This window comes from Sinocyclocheilus anshuiensis, unplaced genomic scaffold, assembly GCF_001515605.1.
Source record: "Sinocyclocheilus anshuiensis isolate Anshui unplaced genomic scaffold, SAMN03320099.WGS_v1.1 scaffold4874, whole genome shotgun sequence".
Classification (NCBI taxonomy): Eukaryota; Metazoa; Chordata; class Actinopteri; order Cypriniformes; family Cyprinidae; genus Sinocyclocheilus; species Sinocyclocheilus anshuiensis.
In genome coordinates, this window is record NW_015548503.1 from 30614 (window position 1) to 50304 (window position 19691).

At 39.3% G+C, this 19691-nt stretch overlaps 2 protein-coding genes across 2 annotated transcripts; both read left to right on the top strand.

Moving 5' to 3' along the window:
- The first annotated feature begins 1715 nt into the window (after positions 1–1715).
- LOC107656793 (nuclear factor interleukin-3-regulated protein-like) lies at positions 1716–5355 on the top strand. The gene is made up of 2 exons (XM_016444740.1): positions 1716–2041; positions 3033–5355. The coding sequence occupies exon 2, from the start codon at positions 3154–3156 to the stop codon at positions 4270–4272; it is 1119 nt and encodes a 372-aa protein (XP_016300226.1). The 5' UTR covers positions 1716–2041; positions 3033–3153; the 3' UTR covers positions 4273–5355.
- A 4906-nt stretch (positions 5356–10261) lies between these two features.
- Positions 10262–19475, top strand: LOC107656794 (nuclear factor interleukin-3-regulated protein-like). The gene is made up of 2 exons (XM_016444741.1): positions 10262–10530; positions 15815–19475. Exon 2 carries the CDS (start codon positions 16458–16460, stop codon positions 18108–18110), a length of 1653 nt encoding a protein of 550 aa, XP_016300227.1. The 5' UTR covers positions 10262–10530; positions 15815–16457; the 3' UTR covers positions 18111–19475.
- The last annotated feature ends 216 nt before the right edge of the window (positions 19476–19691 follow it).

The following is a 19691-nucleotide window of genomic DNA, read 5'->3' on the forward strand; positions in this document are numbered from 1 at the left end:
GTTTGTCACCAAATTTGGAGTTTGTAAGGTGAAATCTCATGTTACCTCTCTGATACCAAAGAGGTCATATGGGGCCGTGGTGTTTTAGTGACGCCGTGAGACAAGTACTAATCAGATTGTTGCAATAAACAAAAATGCATCTTATCGTGAGTGCATTGCCCAGATTAAGCCATCCCAAGCACAAGTTACTATAAATTCTCATGTAAAAATCTCTCATCTGCCTCATGTAGTGTCAGTTGCTACAGCAGATGGCCCAGAGCTGATCTGATCACTCTAATGCAGTGTAAAAACACTCATGTGGCTTTCGCAGATCAAGAGCAGGAGGTAACACACTGCTTAGAAGACGAGGCCATGCTATAATCAGCGGGATTGTTTGTTTGTTTGTTTCAGCAAGATGAACATACTGCTGTTCCTCATGGCATGCAACACAAGCATGCATGCTGTCAGTTTTGCTTTCTCTCCAGTTTCTCAGTGCTATGAGAGCTGTTGTGTAAGCACACACTGTCTGTCAGTGGAGATAGTATGCCAGGGTCAATGAGATTTGCAAAAAACTAATTTGAAGGACAAAGCACAATAAAGATTTAGGTGAATTGCAGATACACTTGGTTACAGTATGTGATAATTGGACCCACATTTAGTGATTTAAAGGGATAGTTCACCCAAAAATTTAATTTTTGATCATTTACTCACTGTCCACATGTTCCAAACCTCTAAGAACATATTTTGAAGAATCTTGGTAACCAAAGAGTTAACTGTAAATACTATGGAAGTCAATAACTACAGTCATCTTTTTAGTCACCAACATTCTTCAAATTATCTTCTTTTTGCATTTGAAACAAGCGGAGGGTGAGTAAATGATGACCGAAGTTTCATTTTTGGGTGAAATATCTCTTTATTGTTGAATTATAGCCTGTATCCAATTTTTTGGCATGTTTCAGTATTGGTTGTTTAACGCAAAACAACTGGGTTTTAATGCAAATAGGCCTTTAGCAATTCAATTTGACTAATTTTACATAGGTAAACAGTCTGCATGTAAGAAAACAAGCTTCATAGCATGAGTACCTGAACACTGTATAAATCACTCATATTATAATAATCTACTGATCCATTTATATACTTTTATGGATATTACAATGAATGATTGCATTACTTACTATATTAGGAGCAAAATTTCATAAGTGTTTTCTTGCCCATATATATCTTTGAGTGTCTTTGTGTTTGAAATGTGCTATATTAATATATTTATTTATAAATAAACTTGCCTTGGCATTACTGTTTCTGTGATGGCTGAATTTGTGTGCTTTAGAAACCAGAAGTTGTTTAAAAACAGAAATAGAACCATAATTAAATTCCACCGTGGTAAAGTGATAGTATTAGATGGTACACATACCATGATTACCACATCAGTGTTTTACCATTGCATAACATTGTTAAAGCAGTTTACACAGTTGTCTTTACAGAGCAAAGGGGTTTTTATCTAAGCAACATATAATCAGAGTGTTTTATAGCTTGTTGTGGCATTTACCTCAGTGCTGTCTTGAAAAAGGACAGCTGGCCCCGCGTCACTAGTCTAAATATAGTTCCTGTACATTTATTGAGGACAACAGTCGATTTTCAGAACACACGAGGACAGTGGAGAGGGCGGGGGAGATTGAGCAATATTACTTAATGCTTTCGAAAAGATTATTCTGACGCAAACTGTAACGAGGGAGAGATTAGAGAGAAGAGGAGGGTCCTGCGCGCGTAGGGGGGCGGTCCGTTCATCCACTCACACACATATGGTTCAGACGGGGTGATGGAGCGTCCTCGACTGAACCTGATGGAGCAAAGACACAAATAGGGGCCGCGCGCGTTGCAGGCGCAACAGACACGGAACGACTGAACGGAGCTAACAGTCCGTTTGACTTTAACCGGCGAAAAGCGAAACCGAACACCGTTTGTTTTCTTCTGGGAAAGAACCGGACTGACCGCGGAACGAATGTCACCGAAAACGATTTGAACTGAAGACTTTCTGAACAGAATTACGCGACGATTTATAATGGTAAAATGCTTGTTGTAATTCTGTATTAAAGTTTACATTCCACATGTATATTTGTGTAGCCTATAAAAGTATAGTCTATATATCTGACAGGTGCAAGTTGTATGACTTGTGCTGAACTATTTATTTATTTTTTTTAATATGTAGTTTAAGTCTTTGTTTAATTTGGACAAATTATAGCCTAGATTTTGGAATATTACTGCTAAACATCACTGTTGGAAAAATCCCTTGTTTTGGGACATGTACCAAAAGTTGTATCTGGTGCAAAGATGACTTGGGCCATCTAGACCATCTTAAAAACCAAAACAGCCACTAAATTTAATTTGGTAACATTATGCAATAGAAGATAGGCCTATTTTTGCAATGCAGTCGGGATGCTTTCAATAGGATTGTTTAATTGAAAATAAAATAAGATTTTTTTTTTAGTTAAATACATAAATCCAAGTCATTCCGAAATGTTAACTTAAACCAAATAATTATTTTGGAGTATTATCATGTTTAATCCACTGATTTCGTTTTTGTTAGTCTTTATTTTTGTACGAGGAAAGGTTATTAACATATAGCTTTCGATATTATATAAAACATTTTTTAAATCTATAGCCTATGTAACAGAACCTGGTGTAAGGCAGGATCCCATGATGAAGTGACTCACTGGGACAGAAAGATAAGATTCAATCAGGCACAAGCTGTTCTGCAAAGAGGTCAACACGGGAATTCTTAGAGATGGCATTTCTGGTTTACATAAAGTAGCCGTTTACTGTTGTTAAAAACTAGTCTATGTGATGATATTCAAGTGATGAATATCTAACTCGGTACGGTTATGTCACTTTGCGTAAGGTGGCTATATAACTGTACACTCGTTCACCTCGTTATTATGCGGTGTCGCAAGAACGTACTGTGCTTTGCCACTGGGAGGTAATGAAGTTACATAACATTGTGTTGTAACTGATCTTACGTAACTGACTGGATATCATTGTGCTCTTCCTGCCACCAGGTGGAGCCACTGCTGCGTCAATAACATCTGAGATTGACCTGAAAACCACATTCAAACACACCAGAGACGAACCACAACTTTTAACATTGCAACTGAGGAAGAAAAAAACAACAACCTCAAGATGTTTGACGAGTCATCTCAGGAGATGAGGGTGTTAAATGCGACTGCTCCCAGTAGCACAATTTCTTTCACCGATGAAGCTGTGTCCATCCTGACGTCAAGCAGTTTGCTTGCACGCTCACTACTGGGCCGAACGTCGGCGCTTAAACGCAAAGACACAGATTCAGACAACGTCACCTCTGTGAGGCGTAAGCGGGAGTTTATTGCTCACGAGAAGAAGGATGAGGGCTACTGGGACAAGCGCAGGAAAAACAACGAAGCCGCAAAGCGCTCTCGTGAGAAACGGCGTGTAAATGACATGGTGCTGGAAAACCGCGTGCTGGCACTGCTCGAGGAGAACGCCAGGTTACGAGCGGAACTGCTCGCACTGAAATTTCGCTTCGGCCTCATTAGAGATCCCTCAAACGCTTCCATACTTCCGCTCACAACAGGAACCTGCGTCCCACAACCTTCGGCGCCACATTACTACCTTCCACGTGGGGATGGCGCTCACCAAGCTGGTCCAGTATCATCAAATCAGTCCCAAAGCGGACCGCAATCTGGCCGAAGTATCAGAGATACGATCAGTATGTCAGAAGACTCCGGTTTCTCCACACCCGGTGGGTCCAGTGTTGGTAGTCCCGTCTTCTTTGAGGACAGACTAAGTGACCATGGAAAGTTGTCTCCGCACCAAGCAGATGAACTGGGTTACGAGTCCCATCACTCCTCAGCTGATGTTTTAGCAACGGGACAGCTCACCATGTCATCCAACCGGATGGAGTCAGTGGACAGTATGAAGAGTCTTCCGCACAAGCTGAGGTTTAAGTCTCCAGGCGGCGGCGAATGCGACAACCCCGGAGACCGACAAAGTCCTGTGCTGCCCGCAGTGGGCCCTAGGGTTTATAACCTTTCGGGTACAACTGAAGGAGCAGGTTACTGGACACCACAAGACAGAGAAGACGCCCGAAAAGTCATGCCACTACAGCAGCAGTACAGGAATTACAGCCACAATGTGAACCCAAGCGAATCTCAATACCAAGCCGAGAACAGCATGCTCAAATCTCAGCTCAGCTCTCTCGGCGAGGAAGTGGCCCAGCTCAAAAAGCTCTTCTCCGAGCAGTTGCTCACCAAAACGAATTAAGACTTTGTAAAGAGTGCACTCGAACACTGCAAATATTCACAGTCGAATTCATGAACGTCCATAGATTATGAATGGAAAGAACGCAGCATGTGCATCACTACCTCTTCACACTCGGTCATAACCAAACAGAACTTGCATATCCACCTTATTTTGCAATGTGGAAGTAAGCTATTTTCTATGTATGTGCGAGACTTCTGGTTCATTAGGTAAAAAACTAGAAGAATAACAAAGTGCAGTAAACAGTAAAACTATTTGCACCACAAAAAAGTGTGTTTAAGATTACGATACTAACTAAAAATATAATAAGAATTACCAGTTTGCGATATCAAGCAGCATAATAGCCTGGAAGCAAATGACTCCGGAAGCCTCAGACATTCAAGATACAAATGGCCGTGCTCCACTCTTATGTTATAAATAAGGTGGATAATGACTTTTTTTTTCCCCTTCCTTCAACTTGCATTCAGGAACATGCAAGATCATTCCAGCGGCATTGGCACATGTCAGCTACAACACCTCACCTCAATTCGATCAGTTGGTCCTTTTGCCTCAAACACTGTGATCTTGCTCAAAAAACGCCTCAGGCTCCAATAAAACAATGTCTGCACTCACAGACCTGTCTGTCACTGTCAATTTAGAAAAGCATAACATCCTCCATTGTAACGTCATTCGTCTATGTGCCAACACTACTTAAACACTTGTCAGTAAGTGAGAGGAGATGCACTGTGAGCCTGATAGTCTTCACACTGTAATATTCCTCCTGTGGTCTGACAGATGTATGAATGAAGTATAAGTATAAATAGTTTTTTTTTTTGCATCATATATACTGATTAAAGCAGATGAGGAAACACCAGGAAGGGGAAAATAATGTAATTAATTTTGATTATTGTCATGAACCAGTAGCAACTCGGCACTGAATGACTGCATTTTTTTTTTCATACAGATTTCTGCCGTTGTCCAGACAAGGATAATATCTAATTGACCTACACTGTTACTTACATTTTGTGATGGTAAAATTTCTGTCGTCTTGTGAGTTCTTGTGTACCTGTACATGACATGTTTGTGTGAATAAATATTTGAACAGTTTGTTTGCCTTTTATTATTAAACTAAAGCTTAATTTGTACAGCTTAATTTCTATCTATAACCTAATACAAATTTTATATTGCTAATAATATTTAGAGTATGTTTAATTGTCTTGAGGTTTCGAACAGCGAACAGTTTTTTGTAACAAATTCTCTTGCATTAAAATCTGAGAACCATCTCTGAATTCTGAATTCCCAGAATAACCCAGGACAATGTTTTGACATGTACACAAGTGCAATTCTCACGGACCATCACCTCTGCTTAGTATACATGACGTTTGAACAGAAATATTCAAAGCCCTGGGGGCAATGACATCTTAGATGTCTCAATATACCAACTCAGATGTTACGTTCCTGAGAAAGCAGGTTTGTAATGAAAAACCACATTCAATGTTCCTAATTCAATCCTATTATGTATGTGTTGTGGATTGTTACGTATGTTTAAGATATTTCTTGAAAGATTGTTGGTTAAAAAAAAAAATCTAAAATATATTAAGCATTGACAACAATTACAGAGTTGATGTAGAAACAAAACTAAATTTCAGAGTTACAAAGAAATGGCAAAGTAACACTGAATTAAACATGAAATGTTGAAATGAAAAAAGCTGAAAAAGTATTTTCTTGTAAAATGCACTCCAATTATCTGTTTTTATTCAAAACTTTGAAAAATCATTTCAAGTTGAGTACATTTCAATTTGTGTACAGTGTACAATAAAGAATCCATTGCTCCCTTAAAAAAGTGTAATAAATCTTATTTATATATTTGTCTCCAACTCCGCATGCTTTTTATTTGAATGATTTTAATCATTTTCAATTTACAGTATATTGAATATATATATATATATACAGGCCTATAACGCGTCAAATAATCCACATTTGTTCTTGCAACACTAGCACAATTCACAAGAGGTCAGCAAATCATTTTGTATTTCCAATTAGAGTATACGCACTCACAGTCACATGCACAGCATTAATAATATAAACCGAATTAAATGACACGCAAAGATTTGCACAGCCAAATCACCTGATTCAAGATCAAGTTACACCTTGACATTTCCCTGTACTTCCTTTTGACTAAGAATAAACATCTGACACCAATATACCTCAATCCCCTGAGAACTGAGCTCAGCTGAGACCTGTCTGGTGACGTAAGAGCATATAAATAGATGCAAGTCTATTTAAGGAGAGTAAACTCTAATACAAGACAAGGCTTTTCTTGAACGAGCTCTGCAAGCTCTTTAACGTCCACACATTCATGATCCCCGGTTAATTTCCGTCCTTGACATCCCTGTTCCACAAGTCCACTGACCCCTGACTGGCTGATCTTCACTCACGCGTTCAGTGGGAGGCCTGACGTAAGTCGGGTAGCGCGACGGTTGCCATGGAAACCTCTTCCAGCAGACGATGCTGGACACGGTGGGATGGGGGGGGGGTAGAAGGAGGGAAGGAGTTGGGAGAGGGGACAGCAGGCCACATCTAAGTTCAAGGTCATCTTCACAATACTATTGTGTCTGTGACTTCAATCAGTAAGGAAAGGGAGACATGCTGTTTTCTTAATTTAAATTAGAAAAAATAAATTAGGTGAAAAATGAGGAAACATATTGCCAACACTATCTTGCCAATCCCTTTTTCCTATTTAGATCAGCACATGGGGGATTCTCACAAAAGCTGTCAAGAAAATGCCCAGGTCATACTTCACTGTAAAATAAAACAAAATAAATAGTTTTAAATATTTATTTATTTATTTAGGATCATCAAGGTAATTTGGTCAAGGTTTTATTATCATAGGGCCTATTATTATTATTATCAATAATAATAATAATAATAATAATAATGATATTCTCATTACCATAATGTTAAAATATCTGTAAAGTACTATTTGCTAGATTGCCTGATTTTTTTTATTCGGTTGAATTAAAAAAATTATTAAAAAATATTTTTAAAAAGTATTGATGTATTGCTATATCATGGTATTACAGTAATTTTAAACATCACTGAAAAAAAATTACAATTAAATCCTATATATAGTTTCCTAAACACAGTAAAAAGAATCATGTCAATACGTAGTAAAATGCAAAAGTAAAATGTCAAGACGCATTTCAGTAATTATGAGTAATAACTGGGGGTAAATGTACTTTATTGTCTGAAAAATAGTGATGCAAAGTATCTTAATGCTCGTCTAAATGGATTTCATTTTCCTTTGTTTAAAATAATGGGGGTGAAATATGACTGAGACAGTCCTGTACAAATAACTTATCCTTAAATACTGTCACTGGGATTCACTCAGACATTAAGCGAAATAAAATCAGCTGGCAAAAACATCAGTTTACATGGAAAATTTGGTCAAGGCCTTCACAAGGCACTTGTTTATTCTTGCATTTGTTTATAAACCACTTTTTTTATCTGGAAGGGGAAATAATTAAAAACTGAGAAGGAGAGTGTTACGTGCAATTACCGAATACGCTTTGATAGGCATATCATAATGCACATGTAACCTTAACATCTACTTGTTTTCACCATGTCAGCCTTATTATGAATATGACCGTCCTTCATCTAGGAGTAGGTCTGGCCGACTGCCTGATCCCTCCCAGTTATGCGCTCACGTCGCCATAGGCTTTCGATAAGCGAGGGAGGGCGGAACAGCGGGCAAGTAGGTGGGGGCAAAAAGAAAGAAACAAAACGTGACGAGGCACCCGAAACGTCCTGTTATGCAACCGCTGACCTACTAACATACATTTCTAAACAGAAGCAGCTAGCGGCAGGATACTGGAGCGCCTCGCCAATGAATTAAACATGAAATGTTGAAATGAAAAAAGCTGAAAAAGTATTTTCTTGTAAAATGCACTCCAATTATCTGTTTTTATTCAAAACTTTGAAAAATCATTTCAAGTTGAGTACATTTCAATTTGTGTACAGTGTACAATAAAGAATCCATTGCTCCCTTAAAAAAGTGTAATAAATCTTATTTATATATTTGTCTCCAACTCCGCATGCTTTTTATTTGAATGATTTTAATCATTTTCAATTTACAGTATATTGAATATATATATATATATACAGGCCTATAACGCGTCAAATAATCCACATTTGTTCTTGCAACACTAGCACAATTCACAAGAGGTCAGCAAATCATTTTGTATTTCCAATTAGAGTATACGCACTCACAGTCACATGCACAGCATTAATAATATAAACCGAATTAAATGACACGCAAAGATTTGCACAGCCAAATCACCTGATTCAAGATCAAGTTACACCTTGACATTTCCCTGTACTTCCTTTTGACTAAGAATAAACATCTGACACCAATATACCTCAATCCCCTGAGAACTGAGCTCAGCTGAGACCTGTCTGGTGACGTAAGAGCATATAAATAGATGCAAGTCTATTTAAGGAGAGTAAACTCTAATACAAGACAAGGCTTTTCTTGAACGAGCTCTGCAAGCTCTTTAACGTCCACACATTCATGATCCCCGGTTAATTTCCGTCCTTGACATCCCTGTTCCACAAGTCCACTGACCCCTGACTGGCTGATCTTCACTCACGCGTTCAGTGGGAGGCCTGACGTAAGTCGGGTAGCGCGACGGTTGCCATGGAAACCTCTTCCAGCAGACGATGCTGGACACGGTGGGATGGGGGGGGGGTAGAAGGAGGGAAGGAGTTGGGAGAGGGGACAGCAGGCCACATCTAAGTTCAAGGTCATCTTCACAATACTATTGTGTCTGTGACTTCAATCAGTAAGGAAAGGGAGACATGCTGTTTTCTTAATTTAAATTAGAAAAAATAAATTAGGTGAAAAATGAGGAAACATATTGCCAACACTATCTTGCCAATCCCTTTTTCCTATTTAGATCAGCACATGGGGGATTCTCACAAAAGCTGTCAAGAAAATGCCCAGGTCATACTTCACTGTAAAATAAAACAAAATAAATAGTTTTAAATATTTATTTATTTATTTAGGATCATCAAGGTAATTTGGTCAAGGTTTTATTATCATAGGGCCTATTATTATTATTATCAATAATAATAATAATAATAATAATAATGATATTCTCATTACCATAATGTTAAAATATCTGTAAAGTACTATTTGCTAGATTGCCTGATTTTTTTTATTCGGTTGAATTAAAAAAATTATTAAAAAATATTTTTAAAAAGTATTGATGTATTGCTATATCATGGTATTACAGTAATTTTAAACATCACTGAAAAAAAATTACAATTAAATCCTATATATAGTTTCCTAAACACAGTAAAAAGAATCATGTCAATACGTAGTAAAATGCAAAAGTAAAATGTCAAGACGCATTTCAGTAATTATGAGTAATAACTGGGGGTAAATGTACTTTATTGTCTGAAAAATAGTGATGCAAAGTATCTTAATGCTCGTCTAAATGGATTTCATTTTCCTTTGTTTAAAATAATGGGGGTGAAATATGACTGAGACAGTCCTGTACAAATAACTTATCCTTAAATACTGTCACTGGGATTCACTCAGACATTAAGCGAAATAAAATCAGCTGGCAAAAACATCAGTTTACATGGAAAATTTGGTCAAGGCCTTCACAAGGCACTTGTTTATTCTTGCATTTGTTTATAAACCACTTTTTTTATCTGGAAGGGGAAATAATTAAAAACTGAGAAGGAGAGTGTTACGTGCAATTACCGAATACGCTTTGATAGGCATATCATAATGCACATGTAACCTTAACATCTACTTGTTTTCACCATGTCAGCCTTATTATGAATATGACCGTCCTTCATCTAGGAGTAGGTCTGGCCGACTGCCTGATCCCTCCCAGTTATGCGCTCACGTCGCCATAGGCTTTCGATAAGCGAGGGAGGGCGGAACAGCGGGCAAGTAGGTGGGGGCAAAAAGAAAGAAACAAAACGTGACGAGGCACCCGAAACGTCCTGTTATGCAACCGCTGACCTACTAACATACATTTCTAAACAGAAGCAGCTAGCGGCAGGATACTGGAGCGCCTCGCCAACACAACACAAGGAGACAGGGCAAAAACACACGGGCTGCGGAATCCATGCGTACTGGACACGGCGTGTAGTGTGTGTGGATCACTTCGCCTTTTAATTCAAGCCACCGAGGCTGATACAAAGAGACTAATTATAGTCGTCGGGCGACTGAAGATATTTTAGATACAAGCACAAAAGCCACAAAAGGTATGTTTGTTTGCTTAATTGCTTATTGATGCACGCTCACACTAATACAACTGCATTGGGGATGCTTGTGTTTCTGGCGTGATCTTGCGGAATTTTTTTTTACGCGGTTATGAAATGAGGTGACTGCAATTAATCCAAGAATGATAGCCTATTTGAAATGCAACGGCTTCTGTTCACTCACGGATAAGGGTTTCGTTTATTTGTGTGTGTTTACGCATGCTCATTAGCTACAGATTCGGATAATGCTCGATGTGCATGTTCGCAATATTAAGGCGAGGCCAGGACCCCTCGCGACTGATGACAGGACATTTAGCACTTGATGCCCGTAAAATATTTGTATGTTTCTATACAAATTAATTTACCATGCACAACATTTTTCTGTATGCATATCTGACGTAGACTATATTGTTGTTTACATTTAGTAGCCTAATGATATAATATTGCGCCATTTGAAGATTAGTCTGTACATTAATAAACATGAAACGGAGTTACAGAAAGTCCAGTCGGGCGTAGCATGTGTTACGATTTTGATTAAAACACTAGCGAACATTATTACATTATATCGCTGGAAATGTCTTGATAAAAGGTTACTGCTTAATGTTTGCCAATGACGTTTTAATTAAAGTTTTCACAAAGCGTGAAATCCAATTGGGTTATGAAGTTAATACGGCTCTGGGAGGAAAAATCCCGGACACACTTCTCGCTGTCACGTGTAACCATGCTCGGTAAAGGTTAACGCGGGTGTTTACGTTTGAATGCTCGGACCCGTTAACTCTTTCTTGGTATACAGATGCGAAAAAACCGACTGGCAATCAAATGTAACTTTGTTGCATGTAAAATGCAATTGTCTAGCAACATGCAGCGCGTGCAGAGATAGATGCTCGTTTAAGTTATTGAAATCAATCAATATTTTATCTTGGTACACAGTGTGCGAATTATTCAGTGGGATTTCTGCCAGTTTGCCTCGCGAAACGCAAATGATTGTGAATGCAGTGGATAAATAATTACAGTACATATCAGATACTGAATGAAACTAGTAAACGATCGTTATTATTTAGCGCACTTTTAACTTTAGTTACTATTGTATTTAATTTTGTATCCTAATGATGTTGGTCAGATCCCTCAAATGTGCATGCTATTTGTGTATATAATGATTGTCAATGAACGTTGCATTGTTATTCTCCGGAACTTTCCGGCAGATGGTTGTAAACTGATTTATTGAGCTCATCTTTGATTACAGTACAATTCACATGTGTTGTAATCACTGTGTTTTTAAGTTACAGTTTTATGCCTTTATGACACACAGTGTAGTGTCCTAATAATAGTATGTTTCAGATCATAAGATTTTAGATTACAGATTTTAGGTTCAACAAAGTGTATTATGTAGTAAGCAAACATGCACTGTAGGATTCCACAGAAAAGTCATACATGCATGCATGATCAGGCTAAAATTTGTGGATGTGAGATTGCTTGTCAACTTGCAGTTTTCTTTTGACTTTATGCAGTCTTTCTGTGTTAAGAGTTACATAACGGTGAGAAATGAGAAGTGGCAAATTAAAAAAAAAATATGCGGGGTCTTTAAGGCATCAGGGGGCATCAGACAAACCGCTTTGTGTGCCAGTGCAGAATGTAGGTCATAAGCCTGAAGAAAACACACCCTCTAGTCTACCAAAAAAAAAGAACAAAGATTCTGCCAGTTTACAACAAAATCTTGCAAATTGGGACCTGATTCAGCAACAATGCTGAAAAAAACTAAGAACACAGTAGTGCCAGCTCTTTGAATGTTAAATTGTGGAGATGAATCTTTGTTAATAGATAACAAAAACACTTAAGTGCAATGTCATTATTGGTTTACAGTGTTAATTGTGACTCTTTAAGCAATAAACATTCATTCAGTTGGTGGATTTCTTAAGATTTCTCATAGTGAAGGAGACAGGGAGGAGGCGCATCGTTATTGTGGCGATGTGGCTAACAGGGAGAGGCGAATTACCGTTTAGTTTTGTAGGGCAAGAGAGCACATGTGACTGGTGAAACACATGGACTTGGTCAAAGCATTTCTTTTTTTCAATAGAGGATGATATGAGTGTGTTTATAAAAAAAGAGTTGGCCTGGAACTCCATGGGAGAAAAAAAAAAAAGAGCTCCTAACCCACGTGCCGAATATTACATTCTGCCCCAGGGTCAATTACATGGCCACAATGAAATCCAGCACCCCCGCCTTCACCCATTATTTCCATTACCAAAACGGCTGTAAAGCAACACATGAAACATTTGAGCTGAATTATAGTTTCCAGGCCTCGCCCAAGTTAAGACTATAGTGGGACAGACATGCTATTTCTTCCCCAATGAAAGCTCACATGCACAAATAGGCTATAACCCATATCCTATATATAGGGCAAGTGAAATTGGGCTTTATTGTCTCATAACAATTTTAAGCTTTGATAATTGCAGGTCATCCAGTGAAGTCAATTATTAAAAATTAATTATTTAATCCATGTGCCACATGATAATCAATAGCGGTATTGAATAAAGACACAGGTGTGTCATGTCAGATTCTTTAAGATGGTTTGGCTGTTGGTGTCTCAATGCTTAAGATTTAAGCATTCTTAAGCAAATCTATCCCTCACCTGTCTATTCTTAACAAACACTTTAATTCCCTTGCCCTTTCTTCCTCTATCTCTCTTTCTCGTGATGCCTGTTGCACCCCTGACCTATATTTGAGCACAAGGGAAAACTTTTTTTTTTTCCTTGCTAGTGGCCCAGTTTCTAGGTCAGTGGGTCATTCAGGGAGTCTCTTTTGGTTTTGTGCCTCACTGAAATGACCGTTGATTCTCCCTGTTTACCCGTTTAACATTATTTGCATTTCATTAAAATTGTACTTTATTGACTTATTCCATTCATAGCATCCACTAATTAAGGGAGGAAAATGTCAGTTTTGGCCATATTAATTCCTATGCGTTACCAGACTAAAGCAGAAAGTGTTGCTTGAAGCCATCAGAAGAGGCTTAAGCTGTCTGTAGTTACGTAATGCTGCCTCAGATGTCTGGGATGAGAAGAACATAACCCATAAAAAGGGCGGCCAGATCATGGGTTACACTGCGTTCATCTGCCTAATTTCTGATGCAGATGTCATACTTAATGCTACAGAGTCATGGCGCTGTTTTAGATACGCAAGTATAGTCTAAGAGACTTAAGAGTCTCTTTTACTGTTGCTGTCCTTATAAATATAGGAATGCTTTTACTCTCAGTGTAAACTAAACTTTGTGATAGTTCACTTTATATTTATTCTTGTATTGTCAGAGAACAAATATTAAATATTAGAGATGATCAAAGTAGATTTATGACTTAATATTACTGGGATCCCATCTGTGTCTACCTACTAGCTTTTGGCATTGACTGAAAATATTAACCAGATATTTGATATTATATATTGTGTATATCAGATATTATATTCAACTTTGTGTGCAAGTAGAAAAAAAAGGAAATCAGGCACCTTTAGCTGAACAACACCATGGCATTGAAATAGGAAGTCGGTGCTCAGTTTAGGTTATGATAGGATCAGAGCAATGTGGAACTGCCCACTGGCTGCTGAGTTAATCATCACTGGCGACTCTGCTTTTCCATTAGTGCTCATTTTTAATGGCTGAAACAGTTACCACCCCTGGATCTGAACTCATGTTGATGGAATGTTCCCCTTCTCCCCTTTTTCCAGATATGCTTGACCTATATTGCAAAGCTCTCAATCAGACTTGCCTTTTGCCTGACCTCGGTTTATCTGCCATTATAGTAATTATTGTTATGAGGTTTTTTTGGCTTCTCATTTTTCATCTAAAGCATGCTTCTTTCGAAAGTTCTCCTTGAAAGCCTTAGTTGAATAGTCATAAAAAAAATGAAGTGTTAAAGGGGTCATATGATGCTATTTTAAAGATCATTATTTGGTGTAACAGAATATGTTGACATGCTTTAATGTTCAAAAAACACATTATTTTTCAAATACTGTACATTATTGTAGGTCCTCTATGCCCCGCCTCTCTCAAACACGTCGTTTTCAACAAAGCCCCACACAGTGATGATGCAGTACACAAGCCGCGGTTAAGACAGCTGACCTGCTATGATTTCTGACAGGCAGTTCACTCTCCTGTGATGTGACCCTGTTCCCCTCACACACACACACACACACACACACACACACACGACGCGTTACTCTGCGCTGCGCAAATATGCATTTGCTTTCGCACTGAAACACAGCATCTCCCTGACATGGCTGCATCAACACGACTGCTGTTCCTGAAACCACGCCTTCTTTCTTTGCGTGCACATTTGGGCAGCATTATGCTAATATTTCCACATAGTGACATAGACATGTGGGGGCATGTTAGAACGAGCCGTTTTAGGTAGGCGTGGTTGACTCTTAACTTTTATAAAGAATATCTCTTTGGATTTGAGACTTTAGTCTTTGCAACTTTACAGATCTTCTTTATGCACCAAGAGCTTGTAACACTCCAAAGAGAAAGGAAAACTTGAAATCGCATCATATGACCCCTTTAATGTTTTTGAATTTAGTTCGGGCCCCATTGCATATTTGGGGCATCAGACTGTTTGGACTGTGCAGCCAAAGAGGAGATGTGTTGTAACATTTGATGTTAATGTATCAAAAGCCGAAACCTCTTGCACTGGTTCCCTCAGAGCAGATGATGTAATACAGGATAAGGTTTCAAAATGTTAAAACAAATCATGTGTTCATTGCTAATGTTTACCATATGTGTAGTCCCGTTTACAGAACAGTCTTGACTGAATTTTGTACAAGGGTGATGTTACTTGTGTCAGAATGAGGAAACTAATTTAAGATAATTTCTGTTTAGCTGTAGGTCCTCTGACAAAGAAAATGTGCAGCTTGGGTAATCGTTGACAGCGTTCTGAACCTCTTTCCCTTTGCATCATGAGAGTCTAATGTCTAGCCAGAGACTAAAGGTCAAGGGTCGCAGACAGACAAATCAATAGCAGGGTTAGCAGGTCAGACGGTGGTTGCCGGGCAACAGAAAACATTCTGTGGTTGTCAGGGTTGAGTAGATGAAGCAAGAGGATACGACAAAGACACGGTTGAACATTCCACTTCTAAATCTTCTGATTACCCAGCCATGCAGAGAAGCATGGAGAGTTTCATTAAAAATGAAAAAGCACAATAAATTAAAAGATTTCTTTGAAGTGCCTAAAGGAAAACTGTGAATTGCTTTAGCTTTCGAGGATTAACAAATCTGTCTTTCTTTTCTCTTTTATGTTTCCAGCCTTTCATCGAACAGCCAGCTGGAGGCTTTGGGAGCAGCAGCACCCCTCCCCAAGAGGCTGACAAGCTGGGGCAGACCGAGTGACCTATATCCTCCAACACGCCCAAGGCACTGGGACACATCTCTGTCGGCTTGATAGAGCCGTTACATAAAGGAATAAAAGTGAAAAAGAAAAGGGGTCAGAATCCTTTAAACAAATTTGGTCACATTTTCTGTACTTCAGGACTTTATTGCCCCTCTTTCATTCCCCGGTTTGGCTTTGACAGACATTGTGCGCAAGACAGCCGGAAGAGTTTACTCATTGAGGAATTCTTGGGGTTTGTTAAAAGCAGGAGACTCATAAAGAGGTGCAACTGTTCTTGCTCTTCTTAGCCGACTTGGACACTTGATCATCTAGGGATGTTTGCTTGAGCTTCACATCAGCAAAATCAATGAGGTTCAGTTTTCCAGAAACTAAAATTTCTCATAAAGTCTTTGCTGATCCAGCTACTTAGTTGAAGATTCTCCAGTCCACTGTTTGTTGGGATATCCTACAGGAATTCCCATAGCCACCTTTACATCCTTTACCCCATCCCTGTTTCTTCATTTATTTCCATTACCAGTGGTGAAGCCAAGGTCCCAAACTGGCTCCCATTGAGGAACAATGGAAAGTTTGAGCTTACAAATCTCAACAAATTCCAGTGCAAGCAAAACCTTAAAGAACACAGAAAGCATTCTGGACTACAGTGATCTTGTCCATTCACCTCAAAGCAACATTCGCCAGAGCCGCCTTCTCAAACCAAAGCCAAACATGAGCTGTCGACGCAAGCGTGAGTTCATCTCAGATGAGAAAAAGGATGCATCCTACTGGGAAAAGCGACGCAAGAACAACGAGGCAGCAAAGCGTTCCCGGGAGAAACGACGCTTTAATGACATGATCCTAGAGAACAGAGTTATGGCGCTGAATGATGAGAATGTACGCCTGAAAACTGAGCTTTTACAGCTTAAGCTCAGGTTTGGTCTGATAAGTACAGCCTCCTACATGGAAAAGAGTCAGCAGATTGGTGGAGCAGTCAATGGAACTTCTGGGGGAAACTCTATACCTTCCTCTACCACCAGTCTCTTCTACCCTAATGATTACTCCAGTGTTTCTCAGATGATGATAAACTCTGATTCTTCTGAAACGGAGCAGTCTGTTCGAGGGGATGGGCATGTGAAATTGGCAAAATACTCCCCGCGAGGTTCCCTCTCTGATATGTCTGATGACTCCTCTCGGGACAGCCCAGAGCCATTGGTGTATGACATCAAGCAGGAAGGGATGGGTCTGGATATGGACATTGTCAATAGCACTGCCAGACAGTTCATGTTAAACATTCATTCTAGATTGCCTGCAGTACTTCACCAGCACACTTTTGAAGGTTATTCAGCCAACCAACAGAAGCAACGACGCCACGAGACCACTGCAAGTCCAGTCATCCCACAATCCGCTCAAAGAAGTGTTATCCTATACCGTTCAAGCAGTGCCTCGTATCCTGTGGAAACTCAGGAAATGATTCCTAAAGAACAGCAGAACATCACTCAGCCTACAGAGGGACCAACTGGAAGTCCCAAAAGCTTGGCAGAGGTGTCTAAACGGCTAGAGAGAAAAACTTTGGACTCTCCACCTTATGACTACCCAGATGGGGAAGCAGCCGAAAGGCAAGCTTACATTGCTCCGCAACAGACCCCCAGGGTTGATGCTGCTGCCCCAGATCTTCTAATGAGACCAGAGGAGGGAGATGAAACACAGATGTACCACTGTTCTAATGGCACCCTGGAGAATGACGATCCACCAGTGCTGACCTACGAAGGAAGCTTGAGACACGAAGAGTATTACGAGGCTCACTCAGGAAAGGACACTTCCTCAAGTGACGGGGATCCCCGCAGCTCTGATAAAGAGGGCTCCACCGATGATGAGTCTCCCTCTTCATCTTGCTCCGATACAGGCAGCTACCACCCTCACATATTCGTGACCCAGAGCTCCTTCTCTCCAAGCCAATGCAAAGACGGCCAAGCAGAAATCAAAGGCACTGCCCTACCCCACAAATTGAGACTCAAGCACAGAGCTCAGAGCAACGGCAGAGCATCATCTCAAGACTCGCCAACGACGCCACCTGCTAACTTCCAGCCATTACCTCAGCATCCTTACCTGGCCTTGTCTCAACCTGGCGGCCAGTTGAGTCCAGGGTTTTGCAAGCAGGACACCTCGGCTGGAAGCATTGAATGTGGGAAGAAGGAATCCAGTATGCGTAACAGTCGCAACAAGAGACATGACTGAACGTAAAACTGTGGGACTCACTTGGGTCTTGATATAAAGCCCCAAGAGACTTTTTATAAGCCCATCTTGAGGTCCTACCTTGATCTTGTACCCTTCACCCATTCCCTGTGCAAATGCCAAGGGATAAGAGAAGTGGATATCGTCAGGACTGCTGCATTGTATTTGCATTGTACTATAATGTATATACTTACCTTTTGTTGGTTCGGTTTGTTTGTTTGTTTGTTTAACCTCCTCTTAAGGTTACAGCAGCACTTTTATAAAAGAATGAAATAGGATGACATGCTGTTGATCACACTTACCCATAGTTCCCATGCTGCAACAAGATGTCAAAGTGTATATTCAATTCAAAAGCAATATCTACCATATGTGAGGCATGGTAATGGATTCATATTTGTAAATAGGCAACTTCAAGTGCCCCTTTTTTAGTTTTTGGCCACACCTTAACAACAGAACATTTGCAGGTGGCTATGCACCACATTTAAACATACCAAACACCAGAAGATTCAGGGAATATTTCCCTTGACCAAAGAAACATGGCTTTAAGTTCATACCTCTCTCTGCTCCCTACCTCTATCTGCTTTTCTAACTAGTGCTCCCCATCACTTTCCCTGCATTAAACAGCCTAGCTACCACTCCTCCTTGATCAGGCACTTGGTTTGTGTGTATAAAATGTGATATAAATATTATATATGAATATATTTTAAGAAGAAAACAAAAACGTTTACATTAAAAAAAAAATAGGGAGTTATGTGACTAATGATTTGGTCCTTGTCAAAAATACTGTACAATATCAGTGTGTTTGTTGTTTGAGATGCCACTTAATCTAAACTTTTTTTTTTTTACTTTAACAATTTGCAATTAAATATTTTTTTAGAAGCTGTCCTTTTATAGGAAAATGTCAAAATGCCCCAAAGCCTTTACAGATACATTAGCGTGTTGATGTAAGCTTCATGTCATAGATACTAAAATGTGTTCTCATTGCAGTTATAACTCATTGTCTGGTCTTGATACACTACTTGGCGTTTAGCGTAACATGTCTTTTCCAGATAATGTTTAAAATTTTAAACCTACCCTAAAAGAACATATCTAGCTTCCCTTTTGTGTAGCCTCCATGTTTATAGTTTTTCTTATACACCAACTGATGTAAAAACATCGATTTTCTTCGTAACCTGTTCCAGAAAGAACAGAAAAAATATTCTAGACTTAATGCAAAATGACTCTCTCTTCCTCTCTGGTTATGAATGTGAAAGGAATGTTTTGCTCTTATTAGCATGGGGTTTACAGGAAAGCTCCACCCTGCTTACATCAGTATAAATGGATGATAACTAGCATAGTGTCCGTTTGCCCTTGAGGCCCCTAGTTAAGCGATTCTGTATATCCTATATATGTCTATATCTATCTATATATCAACATCCATCCATCCACCAAACAACCATCTTATTCTTGAGTCCTGCTTAAGTTTAGTTGAATGAAACGAACATACAATGCCTGAAATATCAAATCGAACAGGTCTCATTGACTTGTGTCCTTTGAATCCATTGTCCTTGAATAAAACCAAAGCCCTTGTTCTGATTACATTTC